The 18,761-nt window shown below is 39.5% G+C and overlaps 1 gene segment (V, D, J or C); it reads left to right on the forward strand.

The window, feature by feature from the left end:
* The first annotated feature begins 11,839 nt into the window (after nt 1–11,839).
* LOC127031409 (T-cell receptor alpha chain C region-like) overlaps nt 11,840–18,761 on the forward strand; it is a 77,172-nt gene continuing 70,250 nt past the window's right edge. The window contains 1 exon segment of the C gene segment in view: nt 11,840–11,897. Coding sequence covers nt 11,849–11,897 — 49 coding nt within the window.

Consider the following 18,761-nt stretch of genomic DNA (forward strand, 5'->3'; position numbering starts at 1 on the left):
AGTGGATGGGGATAGATAGATAGAGGGGGTGGATGGGGATGGATAGATAGATAGATAGATAGATGGGATGGATGGAGATAGATAGATAAATCACAAGTTGCCCACTTGGTACACACTCTACAATGATTTCATTTTGTGGGAATTATTGCTAGATGTTTTAGCTGTCTGTGTGGAGAGATACACATGAAACGAGATGGTGCTGTAAATTGCATTCACTTGGTTTTTGCTATTACATTTGTCACTGTGTTAACGCTGGAGGCAACTGGAAATTCATCTTTGGGAGTGGAACTAAATTGGTAGTGAAGCCTGGTAGGTGGTGTTATCTTATACATTCTCTGAGATATAAGATATTCATAAATGATCTGGAAAAAGAGGTAAACAGTGAGGTGGCAAAATTTTTAGATGATACAAAACTACTTCAGATAGTTAAGTCCCAGGCAGACTGCAAAGGGCTAAAAAAAAGATCTCTCAAAACTGGGTGGCTGGGCAACAAAATGGCAGATGAAATTCAGTGTTGATAAATGCAAAGTAATGCACATTGGAAAACGTAATACCAACTATCCATACAAAATGATGGGGTCTGAATTAGCTGTTACCACTCAAGAAAGATCTGGGAGTCATTGTGGATAGTTCTCTGAAAACATTCACTCAATGTGCAGCAGCAGTCACAAAAGCGAACAGAATGTTGGGAATCATTAAGGGGATAGATAATAAGACAGAAAATATCATATTGCCTCTCTATAAATCCGTGGTACCCCCACATCTTGAATTCTGCATGCAGATGTGATCGCCCCGTCTCAAAAAAGATATATTGGAATGGGAAAAGGTTCAGAAAAGAGCAACAAAAATGATTAGGGGTATGGAATGGCTGCCATATGAGGAGACATTAATAAGACTGGGACTTTTTAGCTTGGAAAAGAGATGACTAAGAGGCGATATGATAGAGGTCTATAAAATCATGACTGGTCTGGAGAAAGTAAATAAGGAAGTCTTTTTTACGCCTCCTCATAACACAAGAACTAGGGGCCATCAAATTAAATTAATAGGCAGCAGGTTTAAAACAAACAAAAGGAAGTATTTTTTTCACACAACACACAGACAACCTGTGGAACTCCTTGCCAGAGGATGTTGTGAAGGCCAAGACTATAACAGGGTTCAAAAAAGATCTAGATAAGTTCATGGAGAATGGGTCCTTCAATGGTGATTAGCCAGGCTGGGCAGAGATGGTGTCCCTAGCCTCTTTTGCCAGAAGCTGGGAATGGGCAACAGGGGCTGGATGATTTGATGATTCCCTGTTCTGTTCACTTCCTCTGGGGCACCTGGCACAGGATACTGGGCTAGACGGACCTTTGGTCTGATTCAGGGTGGCTGTTCTTATGTTCTTATATAAAACTATTTGTTTCAAACAGCTGATAACCAGGTGGGATTTCTGGAGGAACAGAGAAAGGGAGATGCTGTTATCTGCCAGAAATATCAATGACGTAGAAGTGAAGTTTAAGTGTCAATGGGAATATGTAGATTAGGCAAAAAGAATGAAAAGATTGAAGGGGATAAAAGAGTGAGGGGACCAGAGATTAAAAAGCCCTCACAACACATGTGTGTAGAAGGAAGGACTGTGCCATTGTAACTAGCCACAACCGGCTCACATGCGGATAGAGCTCTTGTTTCTCCATCACCTTCTGTCTGCAATCAGATTCCAGGGCATGTCCGTTAAGCATCAGGATGCCTGTAGGTTTGGGCCCATGTTAATTTCGCCTGAAGGAAACAGACTGAGGGGAAGATGAATGCGTCTCCGTGACGAGTTATTGTAAAGCATTGCATGACTGTGTAAATACAGGCAATCAGAAATTTATATTCGGGCAGGGGACAAGATTGACTGTAACACCAAGTAAGTGAGAACAAACTAAAGGATTTAAAACTACAAACAATCATCATTCCTCCTCCACATTGTCCTTTCATCCTCTACTTTGCTTTCGATCCAGATCCATCCATCTACCATCTACACGAGGAGAGAAAGAAGGAAATGGATGCACCGCTAGATGCAAAGGCATGGAGATAGTTAGCTAGCTAGATTTTGCAGAGGGAAGAGCCGGTAAACTGACAGATGGCTAGACAGGGAAACAGAAAGGCTCAGGATTTTGATGCCCAATCCCAATTGAAATAAATGTCAGATGTCTGCTCAAATCTCCTAGGCAGTTTCAATATTTCAGCCTAAATCTCGCATACTTGAGTCAATCCTTTAAAAACCCTTCATTCCCTCCCGTTACAGCACGTTTGATGTTACAGAAAGGTGGTGGGTGTCTGAGGCTGCAATTTTCATAGGCATCCAAGAGTGTTAGGAACAGAACTCCTCTTGCATTTCATTGGGAGATGAGCATCTAATTCCCTTTGGTTCCTTTGAAAATCCCAGGGAGGATGTTGCAATAGGATATCTTTTGGTATAACATGGAAATGGAAAGTAGGTAAAGATGACACTTTTAGGAATGAGGGCAATAAACAAAGAAAAGGAGATGAAATGGAGATGAAATGTTTGTTTTTTGTTGGGCCTTGTATCACTGTGTGGATAGTAATGTTGACAAGCAGGTATTTGGAAGTGGAACCAGGTTAAATGTGAAACCTAGTGAGTATCCTGATTGTTTAATGATTTTTTTTATTATTAAAAAAAAAAGGAGGGATGAACATTATGGACACAATTGAACTGTGTTCACTGGAAATACGCAGAATGAATCAGAAAATGGTTTTGGTTCATATATAAAATTCTGATGAAAGCCAAAATGTGTTTGGTTTTACTGAAACTTTTCTTCAACAGATTTCAGGCTTCTGTTCAAAAATATGAAAACAGAAGGAATTCAGCCAAAATCTGAAAAAAAAATGGCAATGTTTTTGTTTTCAGTTTTTAGATGAAATCTCCCAAAAGTTATTGATATTGGACATTTCCCTGGAAAAAATCCATTTTGATAAAACACCATTTTTCCAAATTACATTCTCAATTCAAAATTATAACGAGCTCTAGAAACAATATAGGCATCAAAGAGAAACCAGCTGCATTTGGAGCACTCTGCGAAGGAGCTGACAGTTTCTGTAAAGTGTTTGGGGACGATGTAATACTGGCAGCAGCAATTTGGGGAAGCTCATTTTTGGAGATGAAACTCACTTGAGAGTAATTCCAAGTGAATCTTGAAGAGAAAACTCTGGTCTGCAAAAAGACACTGTTTTTCCTATGTGGTTCCAGCTCAGATTCTCCTATCAGTGACCCGAGAGTAAATGCAGAGTATTTCCACAGAGTCCGGCAGAGTTAACCTGGATTCATCCCAGTGTAGCGTAGAGCCGATTCTTTTCACTTTACTGTCACACGTTTCAGCTAAATGCCAACCCTGCCTTGGCTGAGGGACTAAGAGGAGTAATACGCTTAAATAAGATCCATTCAGTTCAGGGATTCATTACCCCTAAATGTTCCCCCATGTCAATATGTTACATTTATAGCAGTCATTTAAAGGATATTGGTTGTGGTTTTGATACAGACGCAGACTCAAGATTTGGTGTGAGCATTGAGAAGTTAGGGTGATATATATAGTTAGATAAATTGATCCATCACAAGTTTCCCACTTGGTACGCTCTATAATGACTTCATTTTATGGGAATCAGTGCTAGATATTTTAGTTGTCTGTGTGGAAAGACATACATGAAATGAGATGGTGCTGTAAATTCCATTCACTTGGTTTTTGCTATTACATGTGTCACTGTGTTAACTCTGGAGACAACTGGAAATTCATCTTTGGGAGTGGGACTAAATTGCTAGTGAAGTCTGGTAGGTGCTGGTATTTCATGCATTCTCTGAGATATGAAAGTGTTTGTTTCAAATGACTGATAACCAAGTGGGATTTTTGGAGGAACACAGAAAGGGAGATACTGTTATCTGCCAGAAATATCAATGACGTAGAAGTGAAGTTTAAATGTCAATGAGAACATGTAGATTAGGCAAAAAGAATGAAAAAATTGAAGGGGATAAAAGAGTGAGGGGACCAGAGATTAAAAAGCCCTCACAACACGTGTGTGTAGAAGGAAGGACTGTGCCATTATAACTATCCACAGCTGGCTCACACGCGGATAGAGCTCTTGTTTCTCCATCACCTTCTCTCTGCAATTAGATTCCAGGGCATGTCCATTAAGAACCAGGATGCCTGTAGGTTTGGGCCCATGTTAATTTCTCCTGTAGGAATTAGACTGAGAAGATGAATGCGTCTCCCTGAGGAGTTATTGTAAAGCATTGCATGACTGTGTAAATACAGGCAATCAGAAATTTATATTCGGGCAGGGGACAAGATTGACTGTAACACCAAGTAAGTGAGAACAAACTAAAGGATTTAAAACTACGAACGATCATTATTCCTCCTCCATATTGTCCTTTTTATCCTCAGCTTTGCTTTTGATCCAGATCCGTCTATCTACCATCTACACGAGGAGAGAAAGTGAGAAAAAGAGAAAGAAAGAAATGGATGCATAGATTGATGCAAAAGCATGAGGATAGATAGATAGATAGATAGATAGATAGATAGATAGATAGATAGATAGATAGATAGATAGATAGATAGATAGATAGATAGATAGATTTTGCAGAGGGAAGAACAGGTAGACTGACAAGTGGCTGCATGGGCAAGCAGAAAGCTAAGGATTTTGATTCCCCATTACCAACTGAAATAAATGTCAAATGTATGTTCAAATCTCCTAGGCAGTTTCAATTTTTTGCCCTATATCTCACATACTTGATTCAATCATTTAAAAAATCCTTGTTCCCTCCCATTATAGCAAGCTTTGTGTTACAGAAAGGTTGTGGGTGTTTGAGGCTGCAATTTTCAAAGGCATCCAAGACTGTTAGGCACAGAACTCCTCTTGCATTTCATTGGTTGATGAGCACCTAACTCCCTTGGGTTCCTTTGACAATCCCAGTGTGAATGCCGCAATAGGATTTGGTGGGAAAAGCTCTTGTATAACATGGAAATGGAATGTAACTTAAGATGAGTTTATTTGGAATTCACAAAGGCAATAGACAAAGGAAAGGAGAATCAATGAATATTTTTTGGTTGGGCCCCATATCACTGTGTGGATAGTAATGTAAACAAGCAGGTATTTGAAAGTGGAAGCAGGTTAAATGTGAAACCTAGTGAGTATCCTGATTGTTGAATTAATCATTTATTTTAGTATAAATATGGAAGAGGGGGAGAACAATGTGTATGGACACAAATGACCTGTGTTCACTGCAGTTGATTTCAGGAACCAAATGTCCATGAAGGAAATAAGCAAAGTGAGTCAGAAAATGGTTTTTGTTCGCATGTAAAATTCTTATGAAAGTCAAAATGTGTTTGTTTTTTTTTTGAAACTTCTCTTCAAAAAATTTCCGATTTTTGTTGAAAAAATGAAAACAGAAAAAAATTAGAACAAAATCTGAAAAAAAAATAACCAAATAAATGACCCCCTCCAGTTTTTGGATGAAAACCCCCAAATGTTACTGATTTGGGGCATTTCTGTGGAAAAATTCCATTTGGCTGAAACACCATTTTAAATTGAAAAATACATTTTCAATTAAAAATTATAACAAGCTCTAGAAACAATATTGGCATCAAAGAGAGACTCCAGCTGTGTGTGGAGCACTCAGCGAGGGAGCTGGCAGTTTATGTAAAGTGTTTGGTGACAGGGTAACTCTGGCAGCAGCAGTTTTGGGAAGCTCATTTTTGGAGATGGAACTCACTTGAAAGTAATTTCAAGTAAGTCTTGAAGAGAAAAAAAATGGTCTGCAAATGTACACAGGTTTTCCTAAGTCTTACCAACAGGCATCAATATTGCAAGAGTGTTTTGTATGGCGCATTAATAGAAGAGGAAGGTTGGTCTTGTGGGGAAGGCATTGGCCGGGAACTTAGGGGATCTGGTTTCATTTCTGGCTCTACTGCAGGCTCCCTCTGTGACCTTGATAAAGTCACTTTACCTCTTTGTGCCTCAATATTCCAGAAGTGATAATTCTTCATATGTCTAGTTTGACTGTAAGCTCTTTGGGGGCAGGGACCATCTGTCATTGTGTGTCTGTGCAATGCCCAGCAGAAATGGGGCGTCTGGAGGTCCAGTCATACAAATGGTAAATGATAATAATAGACGAAGGAGGGAGTAGCAGAGAGAAAGTCCAGTGGCAGTCTGAATTTCAAAGAGCGCTCAGCGGGGAAGCTGATAGTTTGTGCAAAGAGCTTTATGATGGTGTAGCTCAGGAGGGAAGGTTGTGTTTGGGGATGGGACTCACCTGACAGTAATTCCAAGTAAGTCTTTGAGAGAAAGGAATGGCTCAGATTTTACTATCAGTGACGTGAGAGGAGATCCAGAGTAATTCCATTAACTTCCGCAGAGTTAGCCTGGATTCCCACCAATGCAACAGAAATCGGAATCTAGAAAACTAGCTTTGCCTTGCAGTTGCATGCCAATCAGTTGACTACATCCAGAAAGAATCACACTGAATACGCTTCTAACAGATCCAATAGACTCCGTCATCTATTGAACCTTGATTCCCCACCCCCCATTTCAGTCACATTATTTTGATAGGAAGATACAGATTCTGACTCATATTTTGATATAAGCATTCAGAAATTATGAGGAGGAGAGCTGTAAGGTAGATAAATAGATATTATTTACCAGGAACAAATCAGTGAAGTGGACATGAAATTTATTTGAAAGTCAGAACAGGAAAATTATCAAAAGGCAATATACAAAATGAAGGGAGAAAGATATGAGAGAAAGAGAGATCGAAAATTCTTGAAAAGTGTCTGTAAAAAAAAAAGAACGTGTTGTTATAGTTAGCAACACATGGAGCATACACAGCTTGAGTTCTTGTTTCTAAATTGCCTTCTCTCTGCAATCAAATTCCAGCTCATGTCCACTAATAATCAGAATGTCTGTTTGTTAGGGCCTTTGTTAATTTCCTCAGCAGGAGAGATACTGAGCAGAAGGTTAGAGTTTCTCCCTGAACAGTTTTTGTAAAGCATTTCCTGGCACTGTACATAAAGACAGCTATGGGAAATTAATATTCGGGCAGGGGACAAGATTAACTGTGAAGCCAGGTAAGTGAGAAAAACAAACCAAAACAAAAGACTGATTTACCAGTCTCACCAATAATCAGATCTCTTGCACATTTTCCATTTATCCTCACATTTGTTTGTTGCTCTCCATAGATAGATCTATCTGTCTATATGAATTGTTTAGCTAGGAGAACAAACTCTTCTTCTACATTGTAAACAGAAATCTTTAACAGTCTGTGTCTCCATGGAGAGTATGTGTGAAAGATTTGGAGAGTCTGGGACAGGGATAAACAGAAATAGAAAGTGAGAGACAAATAGGCACAGAATGAGCAAGAGAGAGAATTTTCCCTTCCAACCCAAGCTGTGTTATGTCTTAGGTGGATCAGTTCTTTCATACAGATTCCTGAACTACGTGCTTTGGTTCTGGAATATGCCCAGGTTGAGTCCTGAATAGGAAAAAGCAAAGCTCCTAGCTGAGGTGGAGACTCAGAGGGTCTGCAGAGCAGGAGAAGGTTTTTGAAATGGAGTTAAGCAATGTGTGACTACAGGGTCTGGCTACACCAAGCTGCAGTTCGGGAAAGGCACAAAGTTAAATGTTAGACCGAGTAAGTACATCTTCTGATTTTAAACTTTTCAAAGTATCAAACAGAGGGAGAGGGCTAGATCCTGAATTCAACAGAGCTATGCTGATTTAGGCCAGCTGGGTTGTGGCCCATTCTCTCAAATGGAGGTACAGCAATTTACACCAGTTGCAGATCTGGCCCTTTATTTTGATCAAACTTTACATTGTTTCCATGTATAATTGGTTTATTGGGAGCTGATAAATTAGTTGTTCTAACAAATGGTTATTGAATAGTTACAGATTGTATTAGAGTCCCGCAAGAGAAAAGATTGCTTGGAACCAGGCATCATATAAAAAGGATGGACCATTTATATACCATATCTGTGCAGTGATTAAGCCTTCCTCTGAAGCGTTTGAGTCTAGCCTCTGCCAGAGTCAAGACTTGGGACTGGATGGCCCTTGGATCTGAGTATGTCAGTTCCCATGCTTCTGTGTGGCTAGAAAAGCTTCCATTCATGTGCTTCTGACACACCCTACTTATGCCTGTACCAGGTTTATCACATCTGTTCATCGTTTATAAACTTTTTACAGGGCCACCCAGAGGATTCAGGGGGCCTGGGGCAAAGCAATTTTTGGGGTCCCTTCCATAAAAAAAAGTTGAAATACTATAGAATACTATATTCTCATGGGGGCCTGGGGCAAATTGCTCCACTTGCCTCCCCCCAAGCAGCCCTGACTTTTTATGCGCTTTAGTAGAAAGTGTTGAGCATTTTTTCCCTACTGCACTGACTGTCAGGGGAAGGAATAATTCAGCTCAAGATCTGACCCACTATCTTCAATGGGAATTTTTGTTTTTCAAACTTAGTGAGACAAACATAGCAAATGCACCCATTTCATGGGGAGAAATCGCACATTTGCACAAGCTAATACTTATTCCTATCTGCAGAATTGTCTTGTGCGCAATAAATGAGCAATAACCACCCCTGTGCCTGCATTAAAAAATTAGATTACGTGCTCACTCTGGATCAAAATGCATTGTGCAGATGTTCCCATCGTGTGGAGATTTGACACTTCTGCCTCTGTGAGGTAGTATCCTTGATTGCATTTCTGATTATTCGTTATTCTTATTTGTATTGCGATAATGTCTAGCATACAGGCGGTTGGGATTTTTTAATTACAGTATTTTTTACAGAAAAATGCAGATTCCTTGAAAACAAAAAACTTGTCTGTGAGAAAGGGTCAGTTTTGATGAATTTCCTGACCAAAAAAAAAAGTCAGAAAAAAGTTTCAAAATTGCCTTTGACATTGCAAAACTAAAAGTTTCATTTTTTTTGGTTCAAAATGACTTTTAGTTTAGAAACTTAATGTCATTTATAATGAAAAAAATAGTTAAAATAAAGGTCAAAATCAAAACAAAATATTCAGAAATTATATAAACAAAAGTGACCTGAAGTAAAAAGAAAAAAAGTCAGTTCATTAGTTCATGACAATTTGGGACAGAATTTTTTATCAAAATCCCCCAAATTCTCACAGGACAAGAGAATAGTTATCCACTCAGCCCTAGTGATGCACTAATCAAGACTGGTACCCCATTGTGCCAGGCACACTGAGAGACAGTCCCCACTCTAAAAATAGATAAGAGAGACAGAGGAAAGATATTTACATCCATTTTTAGATAGGGAAAAGAGCCAGAGAGAAATTGTCCAGTCTTTTCAAAGGGGATTTCAGTGGAATTTGGGAATCTAACTCCCTTAGGCTTTTTGAATATCCCAGCCATAAGATTTATTTACTTATGAGATTATTTTAGAGGCATCACCCAGACAGTGGGTTTTTGTAGAAGAGTTTGTGGCTGTGTGACATATGGCAATGGGGAGCTTGTGTTTGGATCAGGAACGGTTTTGAATGTTAAACCAAGTAAGTAAAACAAAACTTTTTTAATCTAACGGGGAAAAATTTTAAAGTCATAAGATGCATTTAGGCTCTGAATTCTCATTATGATTCAAACTCCCTTAAACCCTATTGAAAATACCAGCCTCCTACTGGATGGTCTATGGGTTGGCAATTCTTCCAAGGTAATTATCTGAACATTTTGGAGTCAACAGGTAGAATTTTCAAAGCACCAAGTGACTTAAGATCCTAAGGTTCAGTTTTAAAAGTTTCTTAGGTGTTTAAGGTTCATTGAAATGCCAAAGTTTGTCTCTTTTATCTACAGAAGTTGACCCAGTAAAACTCTAGCCACTTGTCTAAGTGCCTAAGTCACTTATGGAAATGGGATCTAGGCCCCTAAGATAGCTAGGTGCTTTTGAAAATATTTTACCCAACAGCTACTAATTAAGGATAAGATTTTCAAAATGTCCTTAGGCATTTTTGAACATTCCGTACAAAGAATCCTTTATGTTTAGAACTGGTAAAATTATTTAAAATGTTTTTTGAAAACTTAAAAAAAAATCAGCAAAATTGGAAAAACAAACAAAATGTTTTTTCTTGTTTTTCTCATTTGGTTTCTGGGTTATTTGTTTTATCATCATTCTCTCTCTTCTTTCATTCACAAAACATAAAAAAGGAAAAAATAGAGAGAAGTAAAAAGAAAAGCAAATTTGAAACCTCAAACAAAAATCTGAAAATATCAAAACAAAAATTGAAAGTGATTTTTTGGGGAAAATTTTTAACAAATGAAAAAATATTCCTTTTCAAAACCTTGCAGAATGAACATGATTTTAATTTTTCAGAAAATCACCATCACCTTCTACCCTTCTCTTCTCCAATGATCAAATCCTAGATTCACTGAAGTCAGAAAGAATTTTGCCATTGACCTCAATAGGGCCAGCATTTCATCTCAAGTTTCCACTGCACTAAGAGAAGGTGGTGGAACGGCTGTGAATGTAGGTTCAAAGAGAGCAACAAAAAGTTACACGAGCAGTTATTGAAAAGGTTCTTGTGACAGTGATAATGCAGGATACGGCGAGAAGCTCACTTTTGGGAATGGGACCATCCTCTCCGTAGACCCAAGTGAGTCCTGTAGGGAAAAGAGTGTCTCTAAATATCACTCAGACGAAGAGAGGCCAGATCCTCAGCTACTGTCAATTAAGACTGCATGTTTTTCTCAAAGATCTGTCTTGGAATTGTTTTAGGGCAGTTCTTTGGCCTGTGCTCGACAGGAGGTCAGACTAGAAGATCACAATGGTCTCTTCTGATTCTATGACAGTATCTCCATTGATTTCAGCAGAGGATCTGCCCCCAAAATACAATGTTATCTTTTGTTATTTAAAATACTGGGTTTGGGTCGAATGAGTTCCTTACTGGACAGATATGTGGTATGATGATACTGATCGGGTTGTGTGTGTTGGGAGGTTATTATGCTATTTTGAAACAGTGAAAATTTCTTTGAGGATTTCAAATACTTGAAACTCAGCAGGAAAAGTTTCCTAAGGAGAAGCTGTAGAGGATCACCTTGGCCATATAAAACCAGCAGCCATATACACGCGTTAGAGAGGTGGGAGGAGGGTTAGTCTGAGGGGTAAAAAACTGACCCTGGCTCAGGACTCCTGGGTTCAACGTGTCCCTCCTCACAAAGGCAGCAAGGCTAGCTATCAATTTACATTCCCCTTGGCTCAGGATGTAGATCAGAATGGTCTGGAGCACAAAACCAAACTTGCAGCTGTGAATTGACCTCTTTCTATTGTCCCCCAATAATTGTTCCAAGACATACTTCCCGTGATGCTAAATAATAGAGGGTTGAAACACTACATTGGGTCCGCCACAGAATTCCTGTGTGAACTCAGGCAAGTTTCTTCATCATTCTGTACTTCAGTTCCCTATTTATCAAACAGACAGAACAATACTTCCTTACCTTGGGTCTGCTTAGAGGGAAACCCTAAATAGCTGGGAGGAAGTCAGAGGCTAGAGTAGTTAAGACTTAGAAATGAATTCACCATAGAAGGCAGAATCATATAGTATCTATCTATCTAATCTATCTATCTGGGTGTGCATTGGGATGGATGGATAGATAGATAGATAGATAGATAGATAGATAGATGTCTGAGGAGGTCTTTTCCAATTCTAAAGTGTATGATTCCATGGTAGACAATTGGTTTGTGGCTAGACAATCGTGAAATCACCAAGGAGTTGGTGTGAGGTGCACAGCAGGTTTCTGGAGGGACTAGGAAACGAGCAGTGACTCAGTAAAGACCCTTTTTGTAAGGGGGGTCCTCACAGTGCGTATTCAGGAAACATGAACAAACTCATCTTTGGAAAGGGAACTAAACTGCGGATCAAACTCGGTAGGTACCTTCAGTCGTTTTGGTCATAAAGATTCCAGCCATGTGGGGTTATTGGCAGGAATCTCTGGAGCTGGTGTAAACTGGGCTGAGCTCCACTGGAGTGAGTGGCCAGCTCCCCAGCTGATGGAAATCAGCCATAGCTCCACGGTCAATGGGGCCTGATCCTCAGCTGGTATAAACCAATCATAGCCCCATTGGAGTCAACGGGGTGGGATCCCAGCTGATGTGCATTGATGTAACACCACTGAAATCAATGGCACAAGTGCCAGTTCACCTGAGCTCAGGATCTTCTCCAAAATCACCAGGAACCTACTTTGCCCCCAAACTTGTAATCCCTCTTAAGGCAGGTTACAAGGCTAGAGTAAGCGAGGGGAGTTTTTGCTTGGCTCTAAATCACTGTGCCATACAGAGGAGGATCAGAGAAGTTGATTTTTGGTTCTGGCACTAAACTGATTGTCAGACCAAGTAAGTAACAAGGATGAGGACAGCAAAATATTTTTTTCTATGCAGAATTTCTTGTCAGTTCTTTTTATTTGTCTCACTTTTTATTGATCTGTTGCTTTTGTTTCTGGGACTAGATTCAGGAGGAGAAGCAGACAGTAAAAAGGAGCTGGGATGTCCAAAAGAGAGTTAGGTGCCCAATTCCCACTGAAATTCCATGTAGGTCAGTCTGGATGTTCCACTGGTACCTTCTGACCTTACAATCTATGAGTCTTCCTCATCAGGCGTCCTTTGAAATCCTGCAAAAATAGCAAATTCAGTGAGCCCCACTAAAGTTACTGTGGTCCTGCCTTTACTCTGATTTTTGTAAAGACTACTGGATGGCAAGCTTATTATCTCTCTCTCTCTCTGAACACTTTTGTTTGCTTGAGGTTAAACAATATTATTATAGAAATTTCTTGGGCTAAAAAGACCTTTCTTTCTTTCTTTCTTTCTTTCTTTCTTTCTTTCTTTCTTTCTTTCTTTCTTTCTTTCTTTCTTTCTTTCTTTCTTTCTTTCTTTCTTTCTTTCTTTCTTTCTTTCTTTCTTTCAGCAGGTTAGAACAGTAGCAAAATTCAAATGTAAGATAGCGCTAGATTTTCGAAGGTATTTCGGCACCTGAAGGTACTGATAGGACAGCCTTCCAAAAGCACCTCGGTACCCAACTACCTTTGAATTGGGCAACTAGGCTCTTTTGAAACTCCCACCATGTGCCTATCTCTGTCTTCAGCTACCTAAACACCTTTAAACTTCTGGCACTAGATCCTTAATCCTTCAGTATTACTTGACCAAGGATGAAAGTGCAGGGAGCCTTCCACTGGACAGGAAAAGGCTCTTTCTTCTCGCTCTGTGGTTCTTGTAAAGCTATGAGATGCTGGGAGGATTCTGGAGAATTTGATGCTAAACTAATTTTTGGAATGGGAATGAAACTCTCTGTAAAACCGAGTACATGGTATGGTCCTAACAGAGTTTCTGTAAATGCAATCTACATGACATGAGCTAGGAATTTCCAGAGCTGCTCAGATACTGTTGTGATGGTCTTTGCATCATTGCCTAGAGCTATAGATGGACTATGAGTGGGGATAGAGAGCTAGATAAATAAATCTGTTGTTAGACAAGTAGACAGATAGATGGGGTATATTGGCATAGATGGATGGATAGAGAGACAGAGAGAGAGATAGGAAGGATGGACAAAGAAGCAGAGATCATTCTGTATCTATTCACTTAGGACTTCACTTCATTGTGGCAAATCTAAAGGAAGAGTTATGTTCATAACACTGAATTTATAATCGGTTTGGGGACATGGCAGTAATTGTAGTATGGGCCTAAACTTCATTTTATAAGGAAAGAAAGCAGTTCATGATCCTTGGGTCCTTAATCTTCTATGTTATATGAGCAAAGATGGAAAGGTAGGAAGCCTTTCTCTGTGTAGGGATAGGTTCCCTCTCTCTCACATATACGGCTCTTGTAAGGCTGTGTATTGCTGTGGGATCTATGGGGGAAGCAGCGCTAAGCTCATCTTTGGGAAGGGAACCAACCTCTCTGTTAAACCAAATAAGTGGTTTTGTACTGCATGGTATGTACAGAGTAATAATCTGATTGATATTCAAACTCAGAGTTACTGGAGGCAGTCTCACTAATTGGTTAGATAGATAGATATGCATGGGGATAGAGGGCTAAACCTAGCTATCTAGACTGATTGTCAGCTAACTAGCTAGCTAGGTGAGGGATAGAGTGCTATACAAGTGGATATCTAAATCTCTCTATATAGATAGACAGGCAGATAGACAGATAGAAATTCATTACTTTAACATAACTCCCGTCCTGGAGTTTTCAAGGTGATCTATCAGATTTGGGACGTGCCACCAACAAGTTTATGGATCAATACTCCATTTCACTATGGAAATAAAATGATTAATAATGTTACATGGTGAGTTTCCCTTTCTTTCTTATAGGCCTGATCTAAAAGCAATTAAAGCCAACGGGACTCTTTCCAAAGATCTCAATGGCCTGTGGATCATACCTTTTGTGAACAAAAATGGGGATGTGATGAGTCTTCCAGGGTGGAGCAAAGGGCTTTGTCTCCTGTGCATGGTTATTGTAAGGCTGTGTGTTGCTGTGGGAATTATGGAGGAGACAACACAAAGCTCATCTTTGGGAAAGGAACAATACTCTCTGTAATACCGAGTAAGTGGTTTTGCTTTCGCTGTTTAATTGAATGCGTGGTTGTGGGCAGTACAAATGATTATAATTATTATATTAAATAAATATCTGTCACCCAGTAGAAAGTGGGTTTGATTCCCTACAGTTTGTAGACTACAACATAATTGAAGTAAGTTAAATTATAAGAAGTGATCAGTTACTATAATAATGAGGACCCTTAGGTAGGTAGGTAGGTCAATCGGTCACAGGTTGCTCTGTTATGGGATGAGATACTGGACTATACTTTTTTCTTTTGGAACCTTCTTTGAAGGTAAAATTCATGTGTACATCCGAAGAGCCATAAATTCAAACTGATGCTGCTGCACAGTGACTGCACTTAGTTTTTGTTACTGGATGCGTCATTGTGTGTCTTCGGGAACAGACTGGAAACTGAATTTTGGGAGCGGGACGAAATTGACTGTGGAACCTGGTAGGTGATGATATCCAAGATATGCTCGTAAATATCTATCTAATAGACTTGAAAACCTAATTTGTATTAATTGAAAACAGGCCACAGAATCCCTGGGGTAGCTTTGAAAATATGAACCTCCGTGATTTTTTAGAAGACTAGAGGTGGATTTTTTGCCATGGATTTTATCATTGTGAGTAACAATAACTTCAAGCTCATCTTTGGATCAGGGACACAAGTAATTTTAAAGCCAAGTAAGTATTTGGAACGTTATGTGGGATTTTCAAAAACGTCTCAGGGAGTTGGACTTCCAATTCTTACTACTTTAGTTCCAACAGGAATATTCTTGGGGGAATTTCTCTGGTTCATATTCTAGATCATCACAGTGGTCCTTTCTGACCTCAGACTCTATGAAAGCCAATGAGAATTAGGCATTTAACTCCCCATTAAGTCCCTTTGGAAATGAGGCATAATTCCCTGTTATTAAAGTGAAAAATAAAATGTAAGAGCAGAAGGAGTGAGAAATTAAGGGAAGCACTCAAGGGGCAGAAAGGATTTAACAAGAGGTGGAGTATCTGTCTAATCTTTTTAAGGTGGCATTGATCACTGTCATTTTTGAGCAGGAAAAAAAAGTCACAGTGCTTCCAGGAGTAGATTTTACCCTTTGTCGGATCCAAATGTAATTGTCCAACCAGACTCTGAGAGCCAGAGCCTCAATTCTGTTAACTTCCATGTCGTTGCATCAAGTTACCCTAGACTGGACACCTGGTCAAGCAATCTAGACCTCTGCATTAGGCACCATCCCGATTTCACGTGTCATCTGATAGAAGGGAAATGGTCTCTTCACGGTTATTGTAAGGAAGCATGTTGCTGTGTGCATTTGGGAAGTGGCTTTGCAAAGCTCACCTTTGGAGCAGGCACCAAACTCCTTGTTATGCCAAGTAAGTGGCTTGCTGTTTTGTTGCTGCTAGAGAGTTTGTATAAAAATACCACAGCCAATTTGTGGCTACTCATGGTGTTGGCACAATGGGAAGTAAAGAACGGAAGATCTATTAAATTCCCTCCGCTGAGACCATGGCAGGCTTCTTCCTGATGGTAGAACATCTACCACAGATTTGTCCACTTCTCATGTTAGCTGTGTCAAGCAACGGGGGTCTACTGTTTCCCTACTTCTCTAGCTAGAGGTCCTATGGCTCTGGTATCTGAGCCCCTCTTAGTAGAGGCTCAATTCAGATCAGGGTGCCATGTAGGGCTGCCAGTTTTGGTTGAACATATTTCTAGAGGTCTCATTGCATGACATAATCTTCAACTAAAGATTAATCTTTAATTACTGGAGACTCCAGGACAATCCTGGAGGGTTGGCAAGCCTAGTGCCATATTACTGAATGCTATAAAAACACATTAGAACAATCTCTGCTTTTGAGAGCTAACTGTGCAAGTAGACAAAGGGAAGAAGGAAGTATCATTTTGCCCATTTTACAAATGGGGGAACTGAAGCAGAGAGAGCTTAAAACTGGGCTTTTTCAAGCAACCTTTGGGACTTGGATGCCTTTAATTTATTTTAAGTCTATGAATAAACTGGTGTGGCTCCACTGGAGTCAATGAAACAGTGACAATTTCCACCTGCTGAGAGTCTGGGCCAAAATATTCATGCTGTGATTTTCAGGGATCACGGAGGGGTTTGAGCACATGACTCCCACTGAATTCCAATGGCCTCTTTGAAAATCCCAGCATGTCTTTCTCCTTGCACTGTATCTCACAACATGCCCCCTGGCCTCTGAAGTAGATAGATTTTTGTCATGGCAGAGACCACTGTGGAACCACAAGTGGGTACAATAAGCTGGTGTTTGGCAGTGGAACTAGACTGCTTGTCACTCCAAGTAAGTTCCCGTTGTTAATTTCTCCTACTGTATGGCCTCTGAAGCAGGGCTGGCTGGAAATTTTTTAACCAAAACAGTTTTTCCATCAGAAAATGCAATTTAGACAAAACCATTTTTTTTCATGAAAATGTGCTGGTTTTGCTGCAGTTTATTTTTGAAAAAAAAAAGAGAAAAATATTCAAAAACAGCTCCATGTCCCTTTACTGTTCATTATGAAACCATGTTTTGTTTTGAAGTTTACTTCATTTCATATTAAAAAAATTGAAAATAAAGGGTCAAAATCAAAACCATCTGAATGACTCAAAACAAATTATTGTATGGTATTTCATTTCACACAACTTTTGAAATGGCTTTTCATCCCAATTCAGGATGATTTTTTTTTAATCTTTCCACCAGTTCTAGTCTTGTATCATTTGTAACACCAGGTCTCCTCCGAGGATGGCAAATCCGGGAGGGTGAAATTCACCTTTGTGCAGAGGGGGCCAGCAGAAGAGTTATGAATCATCCAAAGCTAAGTTTGAGGGAGAATATGGCTCCAACATGGTTTATTGACCTTTTTTTCCCCCCCTCACCCAAATATAGGGGATATTTCTATGGCCTAGAACTGGGAGGGACCCTGGAAGGTCATCAAGTCCAGCCCTCTGGCTTCACTAGCAGGACCAATTACTGATTTTGCCCCAGATGCCTAGGTGGCCCCCTTAAGGAGTGAATTCACTACCGTGGTTTTAGCAGGCCAATGCTCAAACTTCCAAGCTATCCCTCCTCCTTTGGTTTGATCTTCTGCACAGGAAGTGAAGAACTGATACTCTGTGGGATAGTTTAACAGTTAAAATGGTATTTCCAAAGTCACCCAAGTATTTTGGATAAAATTAATAGGAATTGGTTAGCCAAATACCAGAGGTGGTTTTGAACATCATCTCTTTGCTTCCTTGTGCTTCCCTATTGGACTGTCTGTATATCCACCATTTGTCTTGTACTTAGATTGTAAGCGCTATGGGAAAGGATTGTCTTTCTGTCGGGTGTTTGTACAGCACCTAGCACCAGAGGTCTTGGTTCCTGAATATGGCTCGTAAGTACTGCTGCAATAACAACCACTCCTACCCTTCGTTTGTAAGGTACAATGTTGAAGCAGCACCCTTCCCCTGATTCCCTAGTGAAAGCCGTCTTTTTTGCACATAAATTAAAATTTTGAAATGTTCATTTTGGTCAAAAAACTCCAATTTTTTGTGGATGAAAAACATGGAAACTACCTTTTTTTGCTAAACATTTCCACTTTGGTTAAATAAAATGTTGTGATAGAACAGTGATTCTTTTAAAATGGAAATTGGTATTTCAAAATCAAAAATATTTAGTTTTTGTTTATGCAACACAAAGCTAAAGAAAAGGGCAGGAAAATTGGGGAAATACTTTTTTTCAAAATTTCCCACAGAAATTTATTTACATTCCACCTCTATAAACAATACACAAATTTAAGCTATACATGGTTATGGGAGTAAATAACACTGTGATATAGGTGAGAAATGGCCTAGTAGTTTTTGTTATGGTGGTACATGCTGGGTGACTAATGATGCGTACAAACCCATCTTTGGAAGTGGAACTCAGCTACTGGTAAAACCTAGTAAGTGCTTTTCCTTTCACTCAGTGTTTGGAGGGTAAAAATAAACGATATTTCAGGCTATTTTGGGGTGGAAATTTTTTGAGAAGCCAGTTGGGTGCAGATCTGCATTTTTGGCACCTAATATCTTCAAAATTATGGCCCACGATGCCATTGACTTCAGGGGAGTTATGCTGATTTACAACAGTTGAGGGATTGTTCCATATTGTATTTTATCTAAGAACAAAATGTATCTCAGATAAAACAATGGGCCAGATTCTCAGCTGGCTTAAACCAAC

Source organism: Gopherus flavomarginatus, chromosome 11, assembly GCF_025201925.1.
Source record: "Gopherus flavomarginatus isolate rGopFla2 chromosome 11, rGopFla2.mat.asm, whole genome shotgun sequence".
NCBI lineage: Eukaryota > Metazoa > Chordata > Testudines > Testudinidae > Gopherus > Gopherus flavomarginatus.